The sequence below is a fragment of the Camelina sativa genome, chromosome 13 (assembly GCF_030686135.1).
Source record: "Camelina sativa cultivar CO46 ecotype springtype chromosome 13, ASM3068613v1".
Lineage (NCBI taxonomy): Eukaryota > Viridiplantae > Streptophyta > Magnoliopsida > Brassicales > Brassicaceae > Camelina > Camelina sativa.
Genome location: NC_141892.1, coordinates 4,551,452 through 4,573,280, shown reverse-complemented (window position 1 = coordinate 4,573,280; position 21,829 = coordinate 4,551,452). Strand labels below are relative to the sequence as shown.

The 21,829-nt window shown below is 39.5% G+C and overlaps 5 protein-coding genes across 11 annotated transcripts; 1 reads left to right on the top strand and 4 right to left on the bottom strand.

The window, feature by feature from the left end:
• Positions 1-5: 5 nt before the first annotated feature.
• Positions 6-3,623, bottom strand: LOC104735184 (alpha-glucosidase). The gene is made up of 6 exons (XM_010454918.3): positions 3,065-3,623; positions 2,234-2,940; positions 1,899-2,129; positions 1,167-1,813; positions 661-1,087; positions 6-568 (listed from the first exon to the last, which is right to left on the bottom strand). The coding sequence occupies exons 1-6, from the start codon at positions 3,316-3,318 to the stop codon at positions 99-101; spliced, it is 2,736 nt and encodes a 911-aa protein (XP_010453220.1). The 5' UTR covers positions 3,319-3,623; the 3' UTR covers positions 6-98.
• LOC104735183 (clathrin interactor EPSIN 1) lies at positions 3,515-7,620 on the bottom strand. Of its 2 annotated transcripts, none has more exons than XM_010454917.2 (11): positions 7,163-7,620; positions 6,996-7,047; positions 6,509-6,588; positions 6,312-6,390; positions 6,140-6,223; positions 5,903-6,048; positions 5,591-5,818; positions 5,271-5,404; positions 4,969-5,147; positions 4,373-4,775; positions 3,515-4,075 (listed from the first exon to the last, which is right to left on the bottom strand). In XM_010454917.2, the coding sequence occupies exons 1-11, from the start codon at positions 7,201-7,203 to the stop codon at positions 3,840-3,842; spliced, it is 1,662 nt and encodes a 553-aa protein (XP_010453219.2). In that variant the 5' UTR covers positions 7,204-7,620; the 3' UTR covers positions 3,515-3,839. The 2 variants fall into 2 exon arrangements, with proteins under 2 accessions (XP_010453219.2, XP_087337491.1); XM_087481365.1 differs by having other exon boundaries at positions 6,509-6,830; positions 7,163-7,517.
• A 1,166-nt stretch (positions 7,621-8,786) lies between these two features.
• Positions 8,787-17,887, top strand: LOC104737950 (uncharacterized). 3 transcript variants are annotated; one of them, XM_087481362.1, is made up of 23 exons: positions 8,871-10,125; positions 10,597-10,712; positions 10,843-11,051; positions 11,290-11,409; positions 11,613-11,744; positions 11,834-11,959; positions 12,184-12,239; positions 12,339-12,438; positions 12,511-12,628; positions 12,827-13,036; positions 13,339-13,660; positions 13,802-13,895; positions 13,994-14,102; positions 14,389-14,660; positions 14,887-15,014; positions 15,136-15,370; positions 15,497-15,685; positions 15,765-16,051; positions 16,346-16,562; positions 16,671-16,913; positions 17,083-17,171; positions 17,282-17,443; positions 17,555-17,887. In XM_087481362.1, the coding sequence occupies exons 1-22, from the start codon at positions 9,284-9,286 to the stop codon at positions 17,427-17,429; spliced, it is 4,362 nt and encodes a 1,453-aa protein (XP_087337488.1). In that variant the 5' UTR covers positions 8,871-9,283; the 3' UTR covers positions 17,430-17,443; positions 17,555-17,887. The 3 variants fall into 3 exon arrangements, with proteins under 3 accessions (XP_087337487.1, XP_087337489.1, XP_087337488.1); XM_087481361.1 differs by having other exon boundaries at positions 8,787-10,125; positions 17,282-17,887; XM_087481363.1 differs by having other exon boundaries at positions 8,848-10,125; positions 10,592-10,712; positions 17,282-17,887.
• A 219-nt stretch (positions 17,888-18,106) lies between these two features.
• LOC104735181 (mitochondrial import inner membrane translocase subunit TIM17-3-like) lies at positions 18,107-19,279 on the bottom strand. Of its 3 annotated transcripts, none has more exons than XM_087481364.1 (2): positions 19,225-19,279; positions 18,107-18,714 (listed from the first exon to the last, which is right to left on the bottom strand). In XM_087481364.1, exon 2 carries the CDS (start codon positions 18,681-18,683, stop codon positions 18,276-18,278), a length of 408 nt encoding a protein of 135 aa, XP_087337490.1. In that variant the 5' UTR covers positions 18,684-18,714; positions 19,225-19,279; the 3' UTR covers positions 18,107-18,275. The 3 variants fall into 3 exon arrangements, with proteins under 3 accessions (XP_087337490.1, XP_010453217.2, XP_010453218.2); XM_010454915.2 differs by having other exon boundaries at positions 19,196-19,271; XM_010454916.3 differs by lacking the exon at positions 19,225-19,279 and adding an exon at positions 19,076-19,098.
• A 355-nt stretch (positions 19,280-19,634) lies between these two features.
• LOC104735180 (UPF0664 stress-induced protein C29B12.11c) lies at positions 19,635-21,797 on the bottom strand. Of its 2 annotated transcripts, none has more exons than XM_010454913.3 (6): positions 21,470-21,797; positions 20,803-20,915; positions 20,546-20,657; positions 20,339-20,410; positions 20,022-20,248; positions 19,635-19,922 (listed from the first exon to the last, which is right to left on the bottom strand). In XM_010454913.3, exons 2-6 carry the CDS (start codon positions 20,910-20,912, stop codon positions 19,820-19,822), a joined length of 624 nt encoding a protein of 207 aa, XP_010453215.1. In that variant the 5' UTR covers positions 20,913-20,915; positions 21,470-21,797; the 3' UTR covers positions 19,635-19,819. The 2 variants fall into 2 exon arrangements, with proteins under 2 accessions (XP_010453215.1, XP_010453216.1); XM_010454914.2 differs by having other exon boundaries at positions 20,803-20,982; positions 21,470-21,585.
• Between the last annotated feature and the right edge of the window lie 32 nt (positions 21,798-21,829).

The following is a 21,829-nucleotide window of genomic DNA, read 5'->3' as shown; positions in this document are numbered from 1 at the left end:
TCACATTACTTAAAAGTGATTTTGAATTTTTTTATTTATCAACTTCTTTACACCTTATTTATTAATGTTATCATATGAATATTGGGTATGTTTATTGTTCAAGTCAATTTCAATCTCATCTCGAACTTCTTCCCAACAAGCAGCGACAGTTTAGAAACCTCCACACTCAGAAACCTTGGATCATCATCGTCCATAACTGTTTTAATTAGAGAGATTCTTGGACTCCTCAATCTCTCACCTGTCCTAACCTCGTACGTTTTCACGTTCGCTACGTTCTCGAACCCAACAAATTTTACTTTCTCGATGCTCCATTTCATTCTTGACGCGTACTCTGGGTTCACCACTTCTGATCTTAGTACCACGGATTTTCCCGTTATGTAGCACCGGAACTTCACGAGAGTCCAATCACGGTTTCCTCCTCCCTCTCCCATCTGAAGGCTTTCCCCGTCATCGAGAAACAGTTCGCCCGAGATGTTCTCATGTCGGCTGGCTACAACTAGGAGCTGATACGGTGTCTTTCTGGCGTCTCTAGTTGTCATTGCCTCTCCTTGCATTGCCACAATACTACCTATGTGATCACAAAGGTAAATCAAACTCGGTTCAAGCTCAACTCCACTTATCAAAACTGGCTATCAAAGAATATACTATATATATATTTACCTTCTTGAACATGAACGTTGACGTGATCTGCGGGAGTATCAAGCCTAACGTGCTTGCCAGAATCTCCTCCACCAATGACAGATGAAAAGTTAAAAAGATCAAACCAGTTTCCTGCGGGGAAATATGCATCCACCGTCACCTTCCCTTGCTCCAGCGCTGGAGAAACCAGTATGCTTTTACCGATCAAGAACTGTGAATCGATCCCATATGTGTTAGTGTCTCGAGGGAACGAGAAGAAGAGTGGTCGCGCGATTGGGACGCCGCCAACGTGAGCCTCGTACATCAGTGTGTAGAGATGTGGGAGCAGTCTCATACGGAGGCCGAGCACCTTTCTTGCAGAAGAAGCAACAGAATCCCACAAGTATAGTTCTTGTCTGACGGAATTAAGGTTCGAATGGTCTCTTGCAAAAGGGTAAAAAGCTCCAAGCTAATAATCCAAGAGCCAACGTTAGATCATGAACTCAGAAACAAGTCTACAGGTTGTGTCCGAGAAATAATCATTCTACCTGGATCCATCGACGACATAGTTCCTCGGTGGTATCATGTGAGAAACCGCAAATATCAGCTCCAACCATAGGAATTCCAAACATACCAAAGTTGAGAATTCCAGGGATTGAGTAAGCCAAATCCTCCCATTTTGCAGCATTATCACCTGTCCAGTGAGCCGTGTACTTCCCCGAGCTTACAAACGTGGATCTCGACAAAACAAACGGTCTCTTTCCCGTTACATCCACTAAAGCCTGGTGAGTGGCTTTAGCTTCCAAGAGGCCATACAAGTTATGCGCATTGTATTCACTAACGTTTCCATAATGGATAGATGTTGCGGGTACTGTGTTATTGTTTATCGGCGCTTTGTTCCCGAAATTGTTAATCTTGTAAGGAGGATCATCGAGTGAAGATCCAGGGGATGGAGGTGAAGTTATGAAATTTGATAACTCATTCATGTCAATCCACAGACCATCCAAAGGGAGAATGTCCTGGAAAATCTTGATTTCGTTGCTCCAAAAAGTTGCAGCAGCTGGATTCAAGAAGTCGGGGAAGTATACTTTTCCGGGCCATACCTTACCGAGATAAGGCTCACCATCTCGCTTTATGAAAACATCTGCTTCCATCCCTCTATTAAACGTCCCGTCGGAGCTGTCCACACCAATACCTACACGTAAACCCAATACATTCATCTTGAAAAATCAATTTTGAAAGACTCTAGAGACTAAAGATAGATAGTATATGGGTGTTACCGGGATCCAAGATCAGCACGTATTTCTGACCACTCTTGTGAAGTGTATCCACAAATGATTTCATCTTGTCCTCCGGGAAATTTACAGGATCCAAAGTGAAGTCTTTGTGGCTGTCCATGTAATCAATGTCTGTCCACATAACCTCAAGAGGTATTCTAGCTTTTGCATATCCATCAACTACAGATTCGAGCTCTGAAACATTCTTGTAGCCATACCTACATTGGTGAAATCCTTCACAAAATCAAAGCAAAACACACACATCTCAATTCACACAAACAAGACTATGGACTAATTAACTTTAAGCAAACAAAAATGCAAAGAGCAATGTCTCATACCAAATGACCAGTAAGGCATAGGAGCAGGTCTTCCAATAAGCTCTGTGTACTGATTCATAACCAATTCCGGTGATGGTCCGACGAACACATAGAGGTCAATGATACCTCCGATCACATTGTAAGTAATCCGATGACCTTCATACTTCACATCCATTCCATTGCTGTTCAGCAACAAAACGCCGTGAGTCGTCCCTGCTTCGTCATGACCGTTTGAACCTCTTACATCCATGTAAAACGGGTGCGATCCGTAAAGGTTAACATCCGGATTCTCGCTGCCGACGTCGACGTTCCACAGAGTCATAGTCTCGCCGGGAACTAGCCTGAACGATCGCTTCGTGTGCTCTCCGAGACCGTACAGATTCGATCTGTTTCCCGGTAACGCGGAAGATAGTTGAAGGAATTGGTCTTTGAAGACGAAGTAAGTGTTTGGATCTGATTTACCCGGCGATGTGTCGAAGAGGACATCGCCGGAGGAGCGTCGGGTGACTGAGAAACCGAACGGCGTGGTGTTGTGGAGTGTGAAAACTAAGTCCGATGATGGATCTGTTAAGAAATTGTTCTCCGGCGAGTTTCCTCCGTTTACTTCCTCCGTTAAGAAGCGGCGAGGTGAGTGGTTTCCGGCGCGAGGAATAACGGATTCCGGTATCTCCCATCTTTGTTGACTAGAATCTGTGATTCTGATTCTCAATCGCTCACTCGTCTCCAAGCTGCACATAAAACACAATCATTTAAACTTTCCTAAATTGTCGCACATTTAAAATAACTTTGAAAAACTTGCCAAATTAGATATTGATTGGAGTGAGAGAAGAGAACTGAGAAGATTATAATGACCTGACATGAAGGCTAAGTGTTTTAACATCTGGTGCGTAAACGGACGACGGTTTGATCAGGTCAAGAGTCGCCGTCAAAAGCTTCTGGTTGGAGTCAACGGCCACTGATCTGACGACGTAGCCGTATCCAACTACTGTGGCTTCTTCTCCTTCTAGTACAACTTGTGAGCTTCCATGTGAGGGTGAAGCTAAAATCGAGGAGAAGATGACGACAATGACGAAGAAGATATTGGGAAACCAGTGAAGATATGACATTTTTTGTTTTTGTGTTGGACTAGTTTTTTTTTTTTTTTTTTCAATTATTCTTTGTAGATAATGTTATTCTTATATTTTATAAGTCATTCGTGCGCTGTGAACCAAATTGTGTAAGATACGACTAGTCAATGTGAATGTGATACGCAGTTTCTGAATTAAAATCAGAAAACAAAACTAAGACGAACGTAGGAGTCTCTTTTGACACACGATAAAGAAAATCTTTGTAGAGTCGGACAAGATATTCTGATACATATACTTTTGTATGAACAAAACAAAACTTAAAAACCAATAATAACAACTCTCTTATCAAAACAATAGACAATTCTTCTCTCTCATTTAAACCAAAAGTAAATGCCACAACAACAATGGCACATCAGCCACCGACTAGATTGTCTCATGAATGAAGTGCAAGGAACAACAAGCCCATTAATTAAAAATTACTTAGATTTCCAATATTGAATGTAGGAGTCAAACCTGATATGCCTTTTCCGTCTGAAAACGAAAATCCCAATACAAATTCACTACTTGAAGCCTCCAGATTGGTAGTTCTGGTTGCTGAGGCTGGAGAAGAAGTCATCTGAGATTTCAGGTGCTTGTTGTTGCTGCTGCTGCTGTGCACTGTATAGACCAGTTTTACCGAGCCCGGATCCTGCACCCATGGACCAGCCTGAGTAGTATGAAGCAGCAGATGCTTTGTTACCTTCATCATTGCTCAGACCACCCACAACGCCCACATCAGCTAGAGAAGTTGTTTTGGCTGATTACAGGGAAAATCAAATAGTCAGGACTAAGATCAGACTTAGAAAGTATAACCCAAAAATTTATGTCTTGACACAATGCAAAGTCAAGCTACATGGTATTGGAACTCTATGTGAGCCAAGAATTTTAAATGAACTATTCGACAATTAGTTGGAATGTAATTGACCAACTATACCTTTTGAGTTTGATCTGCATCTAATAAGAAAGCAGACTAGTTTTTTTTTATAGTTCACTACCACATACTAGTGCATGGCACATGATAGAGTTCTTAATAAAGAGCAAGTTTTTGACTTACGAGCAGTTATATTGAGATCAATCAGTCCACGGCTCAGAGAATCTGCCCAAATTCCAGATTTCACTTGGAAAGGATCTTTCTTTTGCAAGTGTTGTGGCTTCAAGTCTGCCAAAGACACCGGGCTTGTAGTGTTTGTCGCACTCCCATGCACATTTGAGGCCTGTGGACCTGTAGAGACGAAAGCCGAGTGGGAAGTGAAGGCACCAAAAGGATCAGATCCATCAAAATTATCCATTGGAACTGCAGCAAATGGGTCAACAATGTTGGGAGTGGTCATAGACTCAGGTTTAGATATCTTGGCTTCTGGGCGTGCAGACTCAGGAGATGCAAAAAGATCAACGGACGGAGGAGCTGAAGAAACTGTGAGAGAAGGTTCAGACGCAGAGAAAAGATCAACTTCTTTCTGTAGAAACAGACATGCGGAACCATATCAGTCTACGATTTAACAGCACAATTCATTGTGACACGTAATTACTTCAACAACAAAATTGGACGTGTTTGTCAAGCAGCGCAGAATTGAATCAGATAGAACATTGATAAAAAAAAATTCAATTGTTTAAAGCCGCATACTAGCTTAGATGGAAGAAGTCACCCACCTGTGGCTGTGACCCAAATTCTGTTCCCTGAGCCGAGGCTGATACAAAAGCTGCATCAGCAAACAAGTCAGCCTCTTGAAATTTCTCGTTGTTGTTGGTGGAAGATGTTTCTGTTGGCCCAGAATCCAAGAGGTCACCAATCAGATCTCCTCCAAAAAGGTCTACTTGGTTGGTACTGCCTGTGGAGAAAGCGACACAGATAAGTCATCACTCTTCTTGTCTAACATATATACATCAAACTAACTATTTGTCCAATAAATGATAACAAGGAAAAAACTCAACAGTTGTAGGAAAAAACATACTATTGCTGGAAGTTCCACGTGGATCAAAATCATCAAAATCATCATCGTTGTTTGAAGGAGCTGCAGACACATGTGAACTATATTTGGCTGAGTCGGGTGACTTTTTCCCACTGGATAGATTATCATGATCCGTGCTGCACATTCATAATTGAAATTGAGTGAGCAAAAATAAGAGTAAAAGCACACAAAATGAGTCGTAAACGAAAACAGAAACTAAAAGCAAACAAGCAGCCTCATCTGGGAAATAAACTCCCAAAGTGAAATATATTCAAAATCCGTAACGAATGTGACATCAGAAATGAATAGGGTTGACATAAAACCTGCCGTAGCGTGAAAAACTCTTCTTTGAAGTAAAGCCTTGGTCGTCACTTTTAACACCGCGTCTTGACTTCTGAAAAGACTCGTAGTCATTCTTGTCTTCTCTGGAATCCCTATCCTTGTAGCTATCATAATTGCTTGAACCACTTTGAAAATTACCACCAAACGAAGCTGAAGCTGAAGCTGAACCAGATTTATATGTTATCCCCGTGGATGAGAGGCCAACATACCTGATTGGAGGCAGCAAACCCAATCAGGGCAACGTATAGAGAAGAAAGGGAAAACCCATTACTTTCAGTTGTATAAAAACTAACTTGTTACGATTTGCTATTGCTTTGTCTCTGATTTCTGAGATTTTCTCTTTGTTATTCAAGAGAGCGACTATGTTTTCTGCCTTCTTTCTCACGTTGATCCCCACATCTTTTCCATTTGGTTCAACATACTCAAAACTCGTGAGTGACTACATGGATGAAAAATCACAAAACAAATATCATGTCAATCGAAAAACCACGGGAGAACCAGATATCAGTGTGTAAGAGAAAGATACTGACAGATATTTGGTAAGTATGCTCAATAATCTCATCAACCGCTCGCTCTGATCCATTTGAAATCAGATAATCAATGACAGCCAAAGCCTTTAAGACAAAAAAACCTCAGGTTAAACTAAAAGTATAAACAGTAAACTTCCTAATACAGCAGGAACACATCAAGAAGATTTCTCACCTTGTAGACATATCGCCAATCTTTTCCCGTCTCAGATAGTCTAGTCCACAAAACACTCATAACCATCTGGCACTCCGAGCTAAACATATTTCAAACGCACATGTTAAGCAATATAAAATCAAAATTCTTTTCAAGTAGAATAATCACACCCAAAAAAAAAAAAAAGACGCATGAAAGAACATGAAGCCAGAGATTACAATTTCTTAGTGGCCTGTGCTATCTCTGCCAATGCAGTACCATGAGGACCCCAAGGCTCATTATCTGTAGCATCCAATACCTGTACTAAACATAGCCATCTAATAATTACAAATGATCACAGGACTCGAGATGAACAAAGTGAAATTGAAGACGTGAGCAGACTGAGAAATCCAGGAAACTAAGATACTACACATTGCCGCCAGCTTAAACCTTACCAAACTGATCGAATATAAACATCAAAGCTTAACTTGTATATTCATTGAATAAGAACTCGAGATTTCTTCTAAGTCCCAGAGGTGAATCTAATCTCACATACAGCATCTAAACACAGAAACATAACAAATCGAGCTCAGCTGTTCAGGATTCGTAACTCTTTATCTTCGTAGATAAACCATGATTTCATTTTCGTTCAATAATAGCTAAACACTAAAGAAAGTTCTGAAATCATTTTGCAGATATATATAGAGACGAATCAAATGAATTCACCTTCTGCTCCATCTCAGGGACCTTCAAAACTTTCAGATTCACCTCCCTCTTTCTGAAATTGAAAACTAATCGAGATCAATCGAAAATAAAACTACAAAACCAAAAAGATCTACGGATTTGGATCGAAATCGAAGAAGATTATGATAAGACGAAACGGCAAAACCCACATCTCTCGAACCGTTTGATCGAAGACCTTCATGAAATCCATTTTCGAATTGGCGAAAATGCTATGAACAGAGGAAACGAAAACTGGCAAAATTTGGGTGCGAGGAGAAGTGTAGATCTGATCAGGGATGCCTCCTCCGTCTTTATTTTATGAGTTTTTTTTTTTTTTCCTTTTTTGTGTTTTTTTTTTCCTAAAAGGAAAAGCAACAACACCAACAACAAAAGTAGCACCTAAAAACCGATTTTTCGCGTCATTTTTTTAAAAGGGCGTGTGAATATTTTGGGTAACTCTCGAGCTTTCCGTAGCTGATCCGCGTAATCCGAAACTCGTGGCCGTGTGGGTGGTTTCAGTTACCCGTTTGGATCATCTTTATTCATTTGTTAATAATTCGTTCTGCTAAGAATACTGGTCGCATATGCTTAAAAGATCAAATAATCGCATATGATTTTTGGGTTACTCGAGCAATCGTTTTTTTTTTTTGGTCATTTTAAAGATCCATATTAACCGCCACTTATTGAATATCATAGTGAGACAGTATAACAACCTCTAATCTCTCATTTCATAAACGAAGGAGTTGATTGGTTATGATCTATGAAGATGTAATATTCTCTTGAGTTTTAACTATGATCGATTCTTTTGCTTGCTTTGCGTGTTTAATTTCTTTGAAGCTGTTCACCATATTGAGTTCATGTAGCTATTTTTTTTTTCTTTTCATTATATTTATACAACGATCATTAACACATGTTAGTTTTTGGTTAGTGTTTAAGTTGTTTAACTCAACATTGCAAACGCAAAATTCAAATAAGATTAGATAATGACATTTATAGCTAACAAAATTTCTCTTAACTATTTTAACAAAAAAAAAAATTCTCTTAACTAAAATATAGCAATTGTAGTATTATTGAAGAAGTCGGCGTGATGAAATCATATGCGTAGGTCATATGTAAGTCAAATTGCATTTGTTTATAAATTTAGAACCAACCAAATAAATCCATATAATATCAAACTATATCACGTATTCCACTAATTTAAATTGGTCTCTTGGTTGACCATGCACTAATCCTCCTACTTGAAACATTTTTTAGTGTCCCCAACCCCAAACCATATCCCATGTAATAATATCATATCCTCATGACACCGATACTTGTCATTTTGCTGACGCACGAATTAAATAAAAGACACCATTTTCCATTTTGCATTTCAACCAATGGGGATTGTAATCCAGAACGTAAAAATCGAAGTGATTGGAAGATTGGTTTGATGGATTAAAAGAAAGTGTTGATAAATGCTGCTAGTTTTCTATTGGCCCAGCCAGATTTGTTAAAATTTTGTTTTTACTTCGCATTCTCTGTTTTATTTCCAAAAACAAACACTCTCACACGCTCAAAACCTTGGCGCGTCTTTATCAATCTCCTTCAGAAACAGGGCCCATCTAAGCCCAATTCCAAACACCTTTCAATGTCCAAACGTAATTCCTGACGGTTTACACAATTTTAAAATTTTAAAACCAAGTCGTCATTAATTAACCTCTTAATCCAACAGCAAATCGAGTAATTAAACGTAACACGACAGGTGTCGTAATATGATTCGATTAGAAATTAAATTCCAGATACCGCTGACACATCCAGTCCATGTGAACCACGACGCACAATAGCATTACCTTTTTGGAGCAACCTAAAGAATGACGTGGCGTAATATAGTCAATATCTAGCCGATTACGGTGAAGTCGCACGCACCTGATCGTAACTACTCCCCGTTCCAACCTGTGTTTCTTTCTTCTTGGAAGCTCCCCCCCTCCTCCCTCTCTTTCTCTCTCCTCCGAGAAAGGAAAAAGCACCACTTCTCTCTCTAAGATCCCCCCATTCTCGCTGAAGGTTTATGCGCTTTTTCTTCTTCATATCTTCTTCTTCAACAAGGCGACTTAATACGTATACATGCGTTTGCATAAGTGTTGTGTTGTGTGTTGGAGATAGAAGAGAAGGTTTGTTTTGAGAATTTGGGTCTTTGGGTTTTTTTTTTTTGTTCCTTCAGTTTCTTCAACCGCTATTGCTCAATGACCCGAATTGGGGTCGAATCGAAAACCTTACTAGACTTCGTCTGTGATGACTCTTGATACTAGTGGATGGCTCGATTTCATTCTCAATTCGTCTTCTTCTTTGTCCTTGTTGCGGGTTTTGCCGTAAACCCTAGTTCAAGCTATCGATTCACCATTGTGGAACCGATTTCGGGTTCTGATTCGGATTTGAACTCGGATTCAGAGTCGCTACTTTTCCATCAGGATTACTCTCCGCCTGCTCCGCCACCGCCACCACCGCACGGACCGTCGGTATCTTGTAGCGAGGATCTCGGCGGCGTTGGGTTTTTGGATACTACTTGTAAGATTGTCGCCGATTTCAACCTTACGCACGATGTGTATATAGCTGGGAAGGGTAATTTTATCATCCTGCCTGGTGTTAAGTTTCACTGCCCCATCCCTGGTTGCTCTATAGCTATCAATGTTTCTGGTAACTTCTCTTTGGGTGCGGAATCTACAATTGTTGCTGGGACATTGGAGCTTGCAGCTGGTAATGCTAGCTTTGCTAACGGGTCGGCTGTGAACACCACGGGTTTAGCTGGGAACCCTCCTCCACAGACTAGTGGCACGCCGCAGGGGATTGATGGTGCTGGTGGTGGACATGGTGGTAGAGGTGCTTGCTGTTTAACTGACACTAAGAAGCTTCCTGAAGATGTGTGGGGAGGTGATGCATACTCGTGGTCCACTCTACAGATGCCGTGGAGCTATGGTAGTAAAGGAGGGTCAACGAGCAGAGAGATTGATTATGGAGGAGGAGGAGGTGGGAAAGTGAAAATGGATATTCTTCAGTTTCTGGATGTTAATGGAAGCATTTTGGCAAATGGAGCTTATGGAGGAGCCAAAGGCGGTGGTGGGGCTGGTGGCAGCATCTACATCAAGGCATACAAGATGTAATGAACTTTCGTTTCTATGCTCTCTTCTACTAGCTGTTTGATTTGGTTAAAGGCATATATTTCTAATCTTTCTAGTCAGCTGAGAAGGCAATCTTTGCAATACTTGTTTGGTCCTGATTGTTTCTCAAAATCATAATCTTACCTTAGGGCAAGTCGAGTTTTGAAAAATGAAACTCAATTGCACTTTCTTTTCATGGTAAAATTCTCTAGAATTGTGCTTATGAGTTTCTGTTTTCAATTGGAAATATTTGATTTAGTATTGATCTTATTTATGACATTACTTTTGAAAGATTTTAGATCTTGCTCATACTTCTCCGAGATCTGTTGTTTGCTGTTGTATGGTACACATGAAAAAATTCATTTTCTTTGCTTATTTTAAAGGGTGGTAGTGAGCCTTTTGTCTTCTTAGATTCTTGGTAAATTAATCTCAGCTAGTCATCCTCTGCTTTGCTGTTATTTGAAGTGCAGGACTGGAATTGGACTGATCAGTGCATGTGGTGGGAGTGGTTATGGTGGTGGGGGTGGTGGAAGAGTATCTGTCGATATTTTTAGCAGGCATGATGACCCAAAGATCTTTGTGCATGGTTAGATTCTTCACATCTGCACATTTTATCTCCTTGACAATTTTTGTTTTTGTTTTGAGCCACTATATCCAATACGTACTTGCCTAACATCTTTAACCATGTTAACTGATCTTATTCTTCCTATACACAGGCGGATACAGTATCGGTTGTCCAGATAACTCAGGCGCTGCTGGGACGCTATATGATGCTGTTCCCCGAAGCCTTTTCGTTAGTAACTACAATATGACGACAGACACTTATACGCTTCTCTTAGAATTTCCCTTCCAGCCACTTTGGACCAATGTTTATATTCAGGATAAAGCACGAGCAACTTGTCCTCTGTTATGGAGTCGTGTCCAGGTATGTCGAAAATAATTTCCATTACATGGGCTTTGTAGACTAATTGATTTATCACCTTGCAATATTTTTGTTACCAGAATTTGTGATCTTATTTACAACGCTTTCTTTCTTTTTTTCTGCCACTAGATTATTGTTTCTGTCTCCTCTATATACGTTTTTTAAAAGTAAATATCCTGATTTTCAGCCTATTATCTTGCAAAATTGAAGACGTATTACTCAAACAGAACTCAATATGTAGGTTCAAGGACAAATTAGTTTACTATGCGGTGGTGTTTTGAGCTTCGGATTAGCTCATTATGGTACATCGGTATTTGAGTTATTGGCGGAAGAACTCTTAATGAGTGATTCTACTATCAAGGTGATTCTTATCCTGATTGTCCATTTTTTTTGGCAATGGTGCATCAGCATTGTATCTGTCTATGCCAGATATGAATATTTCTTTCTGTTGCTAATATCTGCTTGATTCTTGGTTTATCTGGCCTTTTGTCATACTCCACATTCTATTTTGGTATTCATGTTAATTACTTTTTCATCATGTTTATGTTTATTGGTATGTACCAGGTTTATGGGGCATTAAGGATGACTGTCAAGATGTTCTTGATGTGGAATTCAGAATTGCATATAGATGGAGGAGGAGGAGATACAAGTGTTTCCACTTCCATACTTGAGGCTAGCAATTTATTCGTTCTTAGGGTACTCACAAATTTATGTCATTGTTTTTCTTTTTCAAGTAATTTGTGACAAACGGATGTATCTAATTTGTTTTTATGACCTAAATATAGGGATCATCTGTCATTCGGTCAAATGCAAATCTTGGAGTCCATGGACAAGGTTTCTTGAATCTAACTGGACCAGGGGATTCGATTGAAGCACAACGGCTTGTTTTGTCTCTGTTTTACCGGATATATGTAAGTCCGTGTGTTAGTTTGGTAACAATCCTGCATTGGATTAGATCCTGTATTTTGTGCAGAATCAAAAATAGTGTGTATTAGCTCTGAAAATGTGATAAATATAGGCATAAGTTGATAATCGGTCTCCTTCAAAGGCCATATTGGCTTTGAAATAACAGATATAGAAAGGTACTTGATTTGGCCATGTAGGAGTTAATGATTTCTTTCCCTTGCAATTGAAGGTTGGGCCTGGGTCTATTTTGCGTGCTCCTCTACAGAATGCGTCTCGAGATGCTGTGTGAGTTCGAAGGAAAATACCATATATATGCGTAGTTTGATTGCAATATTGTTTGGATATGTAAACAGCTAACCTTATTTGAACTCACATCCTTTGCAGTACACCAAAGCTCTATTGTGAACGGCAAGATTGCCCTTATGAACTACTGAATCCTCCAGAGGATTGCAATGTCAATTCGTCTCTGTCCTTTACCCTACAGGTATTTCTACCTTTCTTTAACTAGTGTTGTATGCTCTTGCGTGATAAGTCTGATAATATTCTTTCTTTCTAGATATGCCGAGTTGAGGATATTCTCGTCGAAGGTTTCATTAAAGGATCAGTAGTTCATTTCCACCGAGCAAAAACTGTAACCCTTCAACTCTCTGGGGAGATAAGTGCCAGTGGAATGGGTAACAATAACTATATATTTTTGGATTTTCTTTTGATCACGCATCCTACTTCTACATTTCGTATGGGCATGTCCTTGGCTTACTCCCCCATTATGAGATTTAAGGTGCTACCTCCGTATAGGGAGAAAGAAGATATGATCCTACGTTCTTTTAATATGTTTTCATAACACCATACATATGGTTAAATGTGTTTCACAGGTTGTAGAGGTGGCGTAGGTGAAGGTAAATTGCTTGGAAATGGCATTGGCAGTGGTGGTGGGCATGGTGGTAAAGGAGGGCGTGTATGTTACAATAACAGCTGTGTTGAAGGTGGAATTACATATGGGAATGCAAATCTCCCTTGTGAGCTTGGCAGTGGAAGTGGTGACTATAGCCCTGGTTATTCATCGGCTGGTGGTGGTATTGTAGGTATGAAACGTCCGATATTTTGATTGATTCTGTACCATTAAACTTAAGAGATTAGGTTGTGTCGTCATATGACTTGATGCAAATGTCTGATGTAGACTATTGACTATATTTGTATTCCATTTGTCAAATATTTGGCAAATTATATTTTGTTATTTTGTTACAAGTTTATGATTCGTTTAGGCCATACACTACCGTGCTTGTAATCATTTAGGCCATACACTACCGTGCTTACATGTGGTTGCCGTGAGAGCTTATGATGAAACCTTTTAACCTGTTCTTTCTTTTCCTTTGAATCTGGTCAGTGATAGGTTCAATGGAGCAACCTCTATCTGGTTTATCACTTAAAGGCTCTATTAGGGTTGATGGAGAAAGTGTCAAACGTTTGAGTAGAGATGAAAACGGTTCTATTCTAGCACCTGGGGGTGGCTCTGGTGGAACAGTCCTTTTGTTCCTGCGTTATCTTATGTTAGGAGAGTCGTCTCTTCTCTCAAGTGGTGGTGGGTCTGGCAGTCCTGCTGGTGGTGGCGGCGGTGGAGGTGGGAGGATTCATTTTCATTGGTCAAACATTCCCACTGGAGACATATACCAGCCAATTGCTAGTGTAAAAGGAATAATTCATGCACGGTATGTCCTCTATATACCTCTGCATTTCCCATTATCATTAACGTGTGTTGCCCGTCATTTACTGCATTTCCAATGTCTATGTTATTTTGGATATCGTTTTCCAGCCTATCGCATTTACAATTTTTTTTATTGTAATCGTAGAGGGGGAGCGGCAGTAAATGATGGGTTTTTTGGCAAAAATGGCACAATAACTGGGACGGATTGTCCGAAGGGACTCCATGGTATATTTTGTAAGGTTCGGCAAAAAACGGGTTACTCCTTAATACTTTTGTTCCCTTATCACAATTGAATTTCTACTGTAGTTTTCGAAGCTCATTGTATTCTTTTCTCCAGGAATGCCCATCTGGTACATTCAAGAATGTTACGGGATCTGACTCTTCTCTTTGTCGTCCTTGTCCCGTTGACGAGCTTCCAACTCGTGCTGTCTACGTCCCAGTTCGAGGTATAAATAGCCTCCACTTATATCTTCAGCTCTCGTCTATTACATATGCACTATAACTTGTTTCCTAACTTTCAGTGACAAGTTTTGTTTTCCGTTCAAACTACCAAGCATAAATTGTTATCTATTCATTTTTCCACGATCGTGAATAAACCATTCAACTACCAAGTCTGTAGATATAACTGTGGTTGAAAATTTCAATTGGGCTATGGTTTTTAGTATTATTACCTGTAAACAGATGCTAGAAATGCTCATGTCTCAACTATAAACCTTGGAATTTCCTATACAGGTGGTGTTTCTGAGACACCATGTCCATATCGATGCGTATCGGAAAGATATCACATGCCTCACTGTTACACCGCGCTTGAGGAGTTAATTTACACATTTGGTGGGCCTTGGTTGTTTGGTCTCCTTCTGATGGGTCTCCTCATCCTCTTAGCACTTGTACTTAGTGTTGCACGAATGAAATTTGTTGGAGTTGATGATCTACCTGGCCCAGCTCCCACGCAGCATGGCTCTCAAATAGATCATTCATTCCCTTTCCTGGAATCACTAAATGAGGTTAGATGCTTTTCTTTGTGTATAAACATTAGATCGAAAAACTGTTTGTATGTCTTACTTTATGTGTTCATCTATATAAACAAATAAAGAATGATTTTAGTATTCGCTGATGTTTCACTCCAGATGCAAGTAATGTCTATCCAGCAGACATGATTGAGCGAAATAACCCGCCAAACACTCCTTATATTAGTGTTGTGCTGCTGTTTATAATGTTATTCTTTGGCAGGTGTTGGAAACAAATAGAGCAGAGCAATCTCAGAGTCATGTGCATAGAATGTATTTTATGGGTCCTAATACATTCAGTGAGCCATGGCATCTCTCGCACATCCCCCCGGGGGAGATAAAAGAGATAGTGTTAGTTGTTTCTCATTTTATTATCAAGCTGATTTAGAATTGTTTCTTATTGTTTTGTCTATAGATACTTAATTAGTGGCCTTGGCTCTGAAATATTCTTTTTTGGTTTTGGGTTCTTTAGATATGAGGCTGCGTTTAACACATTTGTTGACGAAATCAACTCTATAGCTGCTTATCAATGGTGGGAAGGTGCAATATATAGTATTCTTTCAGTAGTTGCATATCCGCTTGCATGGTCATGGCAGCAATGGCGGCGGAAGATGAAGTTGCAAAAATTGCGTGAGTTCGTACGTTCAGAATATGACCATTCTTGTTTACGCTCCTGTCGCTCCCGAGCTTTATACGAGGGTTTGAAGGTAATGTCTTGATGATTTAGTTGATCCGTAATTACTTAACAGAACTATAGATTTTGAGAAAATCTGATTCCCTTTACAAGGTTTTTTTTTGTTTTATTTAATGGAATATATACTTTTTAAATATAGGTCGCTGCAACCTCCGATTTGATGCTTGCGTATCTGGATTTCTTTCTTGGTGGGGATGAAAAAAGGACGGACCTTCCACCTCGGCTTCACCAAAGGTTTCCGATGCCCATATTGTTTGGTGGTGATGGCAGTTACATGGCTCCTTTCTCACTTCAAAATGACAACATTCTTACCAGTCTGATGAGTCAGGTTAGTACTTTAGGTTACGTGAAGCAAAGCAGTTATGTTAAAGGTTTATTGATTATCTGTCATTGTTTTACATTCCCAGCTTGTCCCACCCACTACTTGGTACAGACTGGTGGCTGGTGTAAATGCTCAATTACGCCTTGTTCGCCGTGGATGTCTGAGATCAACTTTTCATTCTGTTTTGAGATGGTTAGAAACTCATGCTAATCCCGCTCTGGAGACACATTGCATACGGGTTGATCTGGCCTGGTTCCAGACTACAGCTTGTGGTTACTGCCAATATGGTCTCCTGATTCATACTCTTGAGGATTGTGAACCAACATCACCTCAGTGTGTCAGTGAATCAGCATGGACTGAAATCCAACCACGGTAAATGAAAATGTGAAATTGCATCCAATCTATCTTTCTTTTGTATCATAGGGTGGTCCATTCATGGTGAAAAGTAATCGCCACGATACATTTCTTTCTTCTACAATGTTGTATTGTTTTAACTTTAATATAAAAGATGAACTGAGAAATCTAGATAAACAAAATGACCACTATTCTTTCTGTTGATCACTTTAGAATTTTAAGATTTCTTTTGTGATGTCACAGTGTAGCATGTTTTCGTTGTGCACTTCGTATCTAGTTATGCGGAATTTTGATGTCTTACTTAACTTATAGGTACGGCGTGCATGCACACAAAGAAAACTCTCCAGCACATTTAAGAGAGAGTATGCTCTTCAACCAGACCAACATAAACACTGAAGATTATACAACACGAAGAAAGAACTATGGAGGGATAATCGACCTTGACAGCTTACCGAGTCTGAAAGAGAAGAGAGATATGTTTTTCCTTCTCTCTTTCTTAGTTCACAACACTAAACCAGTGGGCCACCAGGTACTTGTCAATCAAATCCTTATGGTATGGATGTAAATAAATGCTGTGACGTCCAACTTTTCTAGAATTTTAATGTCTCTTTCCTCGGTTATCTTTGTGATATTGCAGGATATGGTTGGCTTAGTTATCTCGATGTTACTTTTAGGAGATTTTAGTTTAGTCTTGCTCACACTGCTCCAGCTGTATTCGATTTCTTTGCTGGATGTACTTTTGGCTTTGTTTATATTACCTCTCGGCTTGCTTCTGCCATTCCCTGCTGGGATTAATGCCTTATTCAGCCATGGACCCAGGCGTTCTGCTGGCTTAGCACGTGTTTACGCTTTGTGGAACTTCATCTCCTTAGTCAATGTGGTAAGTTTTCATTGTTGACTTTGTGGAGAAATCCAATATGACATTAGTGGTTCATTTTACATGAGGATGAATATGTTTGTTATATCTGTGGACATTATGGGTGTTGATTCTTTAGACATGCGGACATGAGATATCTCGCTTTATCTGAGGATTTTTGGTTTTGTGACAGTTTGTTGCTTTTCTCTGCGGATATGTTCATTATAACACTGAATCATCAGCTAGCAAGAAAACTCCTTTCCAGCCATGGAATATAAACATGTGAGTTTTACTACTTATGCAAAGTAATACTTGAAAAGAGTCACTCTCTCTATATTCTTATCTTTTGGTCTATTGGGTTTCTGATGTTTGAGCGGTTTTGGGGGATGCAGGGGTGAAAGTGAATGGTGGATATTCCCAGCAGGATTGGTCGTGTGTAAGATAATGCAATCGCAGCTCATAAATCGACATGTAGCAAACCTGGAGATACAAGACCGCTCATTGTATAGTAAGGATTATGAGCTTTTTTGGCAGTCGTGACAAAGTCTCGTCAGGTAATTTTCCTCAGAACAACTAAAAACAGTCCTGCCCCAGTTTGGAGTGGGGATTTCAGTTTGTTTTTTTTTGTTTTGTCTGTTTCTCTACTTGTAATTCTATTACTCCAGGTGAATAGAATTAGGGTACAAAAGAGAAGGAACTCTGATTGTTAAGGGAAAGAGTAAAGAAAAAGAAAACAAGTTTATTTGAGGGATATAATTAGGGACAAAACTTTGTAATCTAATGATCCTGGTTGGGTTCCTTGGGGTCTCTGTTTTTGTTTTGGTTTTGAGTGGATGGTCGTGTTGGTGATTGGTGAAGATCCTCCTAAGGGTTGTATGTAAATAAGTGAGAAACCAAATGATCTATCTACTTGAGGCTGTGCTTATTATATCTGCCTCAGTACACTTGAGTTGTTTTTGTTTTGGTGTATATTGACAAGAAATGGATTTGGTTCTTCATTTGGTGTGTGCAGTAGTTGTACTTTATTAAGGATTAATAAGAATGATCAAAATCAGTGAAAAGTTTACTTTTGACTTTTAAGCTCAATGACCGACACATTGATGATGACTCATTCCCTCTTCTTTCTGTCTTACTCTTCCCAAATGGTTTTGCCCAGATAAAGTCATAAACACTTGACGATTCAAAATTATATCTTTGATGACGTTTATACAAAATGATTGGAAGATAAATTTGTAAATATTGATGAAATAGTAATTTCGGAGTATTTTTATAAAGGACCACGAAGATGGAAACACGACATAATTAAAGAAAACTCATCAAACACAACCCAAAAAGAGTGAGAGCGAGGCTCTCATCAGTGATCAATCACAAACCCAAAAAAGCTTACTACTTGTTCAGTAACGCAGGCCCTTTGATCAAAGCAAGCAAAACCCCTCCCATAACCGCTGACCTAGAAGCTGCAACAATCCCTTGCCGCATAGAAAGAAACCCTCCTGTAGCTGCACCTGCTAGGATGGAGTTCCATGGATCTTCCTTCTTCCTGATGTACACCAGTGTGCAGTCAAATGCAGAGAACAAGCCTCCAAATGCAGCAAAACTGCCTGCCAGACGAGGAGCATTCATGTTGACTGCTTGTGCTCCTCCGACCAAACGAGCACCCATTGGGGAATTGTATGCCCCTTTTACGAAATGATATACAGAACCTCCAACAGCTCCCATTCCAAATGCAGAACCGACATCATTGACTATACGGTAAAGGCCATGATGATCCCGAGATTCCTTATGGGTGTCCATCAATCAAATATAAAACCTTGACTTCTCTTTGCTGCAAAACACCCTCAAAGACTATATCATTACTATGCTCTTTAATTTTGAAGTAAGAACATAAAAAAACAGAAGAAGCTGAAGGACTCATTCCTATAAGCTAAGACACCATTAATCTGCTTTACTACTACAAGTCAATGAGCATCCCTATCGAGCTAAGCTAAAACATCATCAATCAGCTTTTATTACTACAAGTCAATGAGCATCCTGGTATAGCTACCTACATAGGAAGGTACACAACACAGTTGAATGATCCAAAATCTTTAGAACAACCTATGAACTCAACCGCATAAAAAAGCTGCAAATTTGGAAAAAGGGCAAACGCGCTGGAGAATGAACAAATCAGAGCTTCATCATTTTACCAAGGATATCGAAACTCCGCTAATGAATTGAGTTCAGCTCAAGAATCCGATTACCCCAGATATACATCTACGAAGTTTAAATAACTGTTTCGAACAAAACGGAATTTAATTGACACTAACCAGAAAGAAGCAGCAGGGATTCTACTGACCTAAATGGAGTCGTGAGTACTGTGCAGCTGACTGCACAGAGCCCCCCCCCCCCCCCCCCCCCCAAAATTAGGGTTTACAGCTCAGAACGATTAAGATCCTCACTCAAATCCCTTATTAGTAGCCTCGCTCTCCCTCCCTCTCCTAATTGGTGGGTGTATCAGTATATAAACGACTAAAGTAACTTTAAAGGTTGTCTAATTTCAAAATTCCCCCAATCAGTTCAATTGGGGCAGAACAAGAATGCTGCTGAGTGTTACAATTTTGTCGACCATAAAAAAATCATCAAACAGTCTTCTATCACTAATCGAACCGAACCAAACCACTTTTGTGACTAATCTCACAAGCTTCAGCGATTCGTTTGTTTGCGATTACTTTATATGGTTGACGTTGTTGTTCATTTTGTGCGATATATAAAAACCAAACTTTTAATCATTATATGAATCCAACTGTCACACAGATACAACCCACACACCACCCAACAAGTCTCATCTTTATCATCATTACACAACTCGTCTAGTTTCCAAGGTTAACACAAAACCAACAACACATCTGCTTATTTGCAACACTACCCCGTTGCGTATTTTTTGGTGTATGTCAATGTTCGGCTGCACCCGAATGGTAAGCTCTCCGCCTCAACTGAGATTCCCCTGATGGCTGCTGCAAATATATCCTCGTTGGATCATTAGGGTCCACGTACCTGCAACATACACAATGACCCACACATGCGATTTTCAGAAATAACAGCGTTTTAATTCTCTACCGAAACATTCTATTTTGATTGAGAGAGGGGACTTACGCATGTCTCATCATTTGTTCCACAGGGGTCTGAGCGGCTTGAAGAGGATCAACTCGTGGAGCTGCCGCCGCTGCTTCTGCTGCTTGTTGCATTTGTCGATTGTATTGCCTCACTGATGATATGAGATTCAGAAAGAGAGGAACAAACGTCCCGCAACCACCTTCCTTAAACAGGATCTTGAAACTGTGTGTTGAGTACAGAGCTCTATGCTCGTTTTCTGGCACCACCTGAAAAAAATTATTACAATGCAATTAAGTATACAGCAATTTCCTGGCGAGGATTCAAATTGTAAATTCCACATGAAAGTTTGCACTTACAGGCTCCACTTGTCCAGCAATATTGTTGCAGTGAAATATTGGCTGATTGAATTTCTCAGCATGGACGTAAAGCTGCAGAGTAATAACATATATAGTCCATAAGCTAATATGTATCATGAAGTCCCTTAACCAAATTTAATAGAGATATACTTGTACCATGTAGCATTAACTGAATAAGAGAGAAAAACATAAGATAATTTACTGTACCAGGGGCATGTCAAAAGCAACAAAGTTCTCAACGGGCTTGCTTGCAACAAAGACCATCCGTATATTGGACAAGTAAATCATTCCCTTGGACTTAACATGACCTCCATGCCCTCTGGATCAAATATAAAAAAGAACATTAGGGAAATGTTTAACACCCACGGCTCATATGTCTCACTTCTGAGACGTATCATATTTACAAGTAAACTTATTGGCTCATATGCTCAAAAAAAAGCGAGACAAGAGTAGGGAACACGAACCCAGGGATCTTGTCGACTTCAAACTCAACACCATCTCTGACTAGAACGAACATTTCATTAACAAAGGGAACAGGCATCCCATTGGGTAGCAATTGAGGGTTAAGCGCCATGAGCTGCAGGTCAGATTGATCAAACAATGATTATATAATTCCTTGTTTTGTTCTGCTTCTTTGTGTAAAACTGATCACCACATACAAATGAAAATGTAAACACATTCCAAAGACATTAATAATCAGAGGTCAATCCAAAGGTTCTTAATGGAAGTATACTCAACAACCAAAAAAAACACATGAATAGTTAAAACCCAGGAATAGGATCCCTTGCTCATGATTCATGGCAATGACACACGTTAATTTACAATTTCCTCTATTACCCAATTCAAATTAGCAATCAGAATTCAGCGGAACGATCTAACCAGAGCCGATTGAACAAAACCAAAACACTCGTAATTGTAAAATAGAAACAAATCAATCATACAAAGAGAGAACCATGTAAAATTCCTTAATTCTAAGAGAATCAAAATCTGGTAGCAGCAACAAGAACCAAGTCACAGAACGACCGAGGTTTTAGTAGTTTCAAGCAAGCCCCTGAACTATTCGCGCCGCATCTGATCTGAAGAAATAGTAGAGTTTCCCGGAAAAAAAGCAAAGAATTTGAAAGAACATACCTCTGTCGGAAGCTAAAAAAAGAAAAGGATTTGGATCGGAGTAGAGATTGAAGAAGATGATTCTGATTTGATCAGAGCTTCTCGCTTATTCCAGAAGAGAATAGAGATGATCACCCGGTTTATTCTTAAAACCTTTTTAACCATTATTAGGTCCCTCAACTTATTTCTTAAGTTCGATTTCACCCGCTATTATTTTTTGAGTACTTTTAATCCTTTTATAACAAATACTACTATATTTGCCAGATTTTGGTTTAAACTTTTCCATTTTAAAAGTACATGAAAATATTTTTTGGTTTTAGTTGTTCAGCTAAATTGCTCCTAGCCTCCTAGAGTCTCCATGAAACTTTTGAGGCTATATAA

What these genes read in the sequence shown, in the direction of transcription:
- LOC104735184 (XM_010454918.3), bottom strand. Translation starts at nt 3,318, where the DNA reads ATGTCATATCTTCACTGGTTTCCCAATATCTTCTTCGTCATTGTCGTC. An exon ending in ACACTTAGCCTTCATGTCAG is followed by an intron (nt 2,941 to 3,064) that starts GTCATTATAATC and finishes TTTTATGTGCAG; the next exon opens with CTTGGAGACGAGTGAGCGAT. An exon ending in TATGTCGTCGATGGATCCAG is followed by an intron (nt 1,088 to 1,166) that starts GTAGAATGATTA and finishes TTGGATTATTAG; the next exon opens with CTTGGAGCTTTTTACCCTTT.
- LOC104735183 (XM_010454917.2), bottom strand. Translation starts at nt 7,203, where the DNA reads ATGGATTTCATGAAGGTCTTCGATCAAACGGTTCGAGAGAT. An exon ending in AGCATACTTACCAAATATCT is followed by an intron (nt 6,049 to 6,139) that starts GTCAGTATCTTT and finishes TCATCCATGTAG; the next exon opens with TCACTCACGAGTTTTGAGTA. An exon ending in GCAATAGCAAATCGTAACAA is followed by an intron (nt 5,819 to 5,902) that starts GTTAGTTTTTAT and finishes GCCTCCAATCAG; the next exon opens with GTATGTTGGCCTCTCATCCA.
- LOC104737950 (XM_087481361.1), top strand. Translation starts at nt 9,284, where the DNA reads ATGGCTCGATTTCATTCTCAATTCGTCTTCTTCTTTGTCCTTGTTGCG. An exon ending in AAAGGAATAATTCATGCACG is followed by an intron (nt 13,661 to 13,801) that starts GTATGTCCTCTA and finishes TTGTAATCGTAG; the next exon opens with AGGGGGAGCGGCAGTAAATG. An exon ending in CTTTATACGAGGGTTTGAAG is followed by an intron (nt 15,371 to 15,496) that starts GTAATGTCTTGA and finishes TTTTAAATATAG; the next exon opens with GTCGCTGCAACCTCCGATTT.
- LOC104735181 (XM_087481364.1), bottom strand. Translation starts at nt 18,683, where the DNA reads ATGGACACCCATAAGGAATCTCGGGATCATCATGGCCTTTACCGTATA.
- LOC104735180 (XM_010454913.3), bottom strand. Translation starts at nt 20,912, where the DNA reads ATGGCGCTTAACCCTCAATTGCTACCCAATGGGATGCCTGTTCCCTTT. An exon ending in TTGCTTTTGACATGCCCCTG is followed by an intron (nt 20,411 to 20,545) that starts GTACAGTAAATT and finishes ATTACTCTGCAG; the next exon opens with CTTTACGTCCATGCTGAGAA. An exon ending in GAACAAATGATGAGACATGC is followed by an intron (nt 19,923 to 20,021) that starts GTAAGTCCCCTC and finishes TGTATGTTGCAG; the next exon opens with GTACGTGGACCCTAATGATC.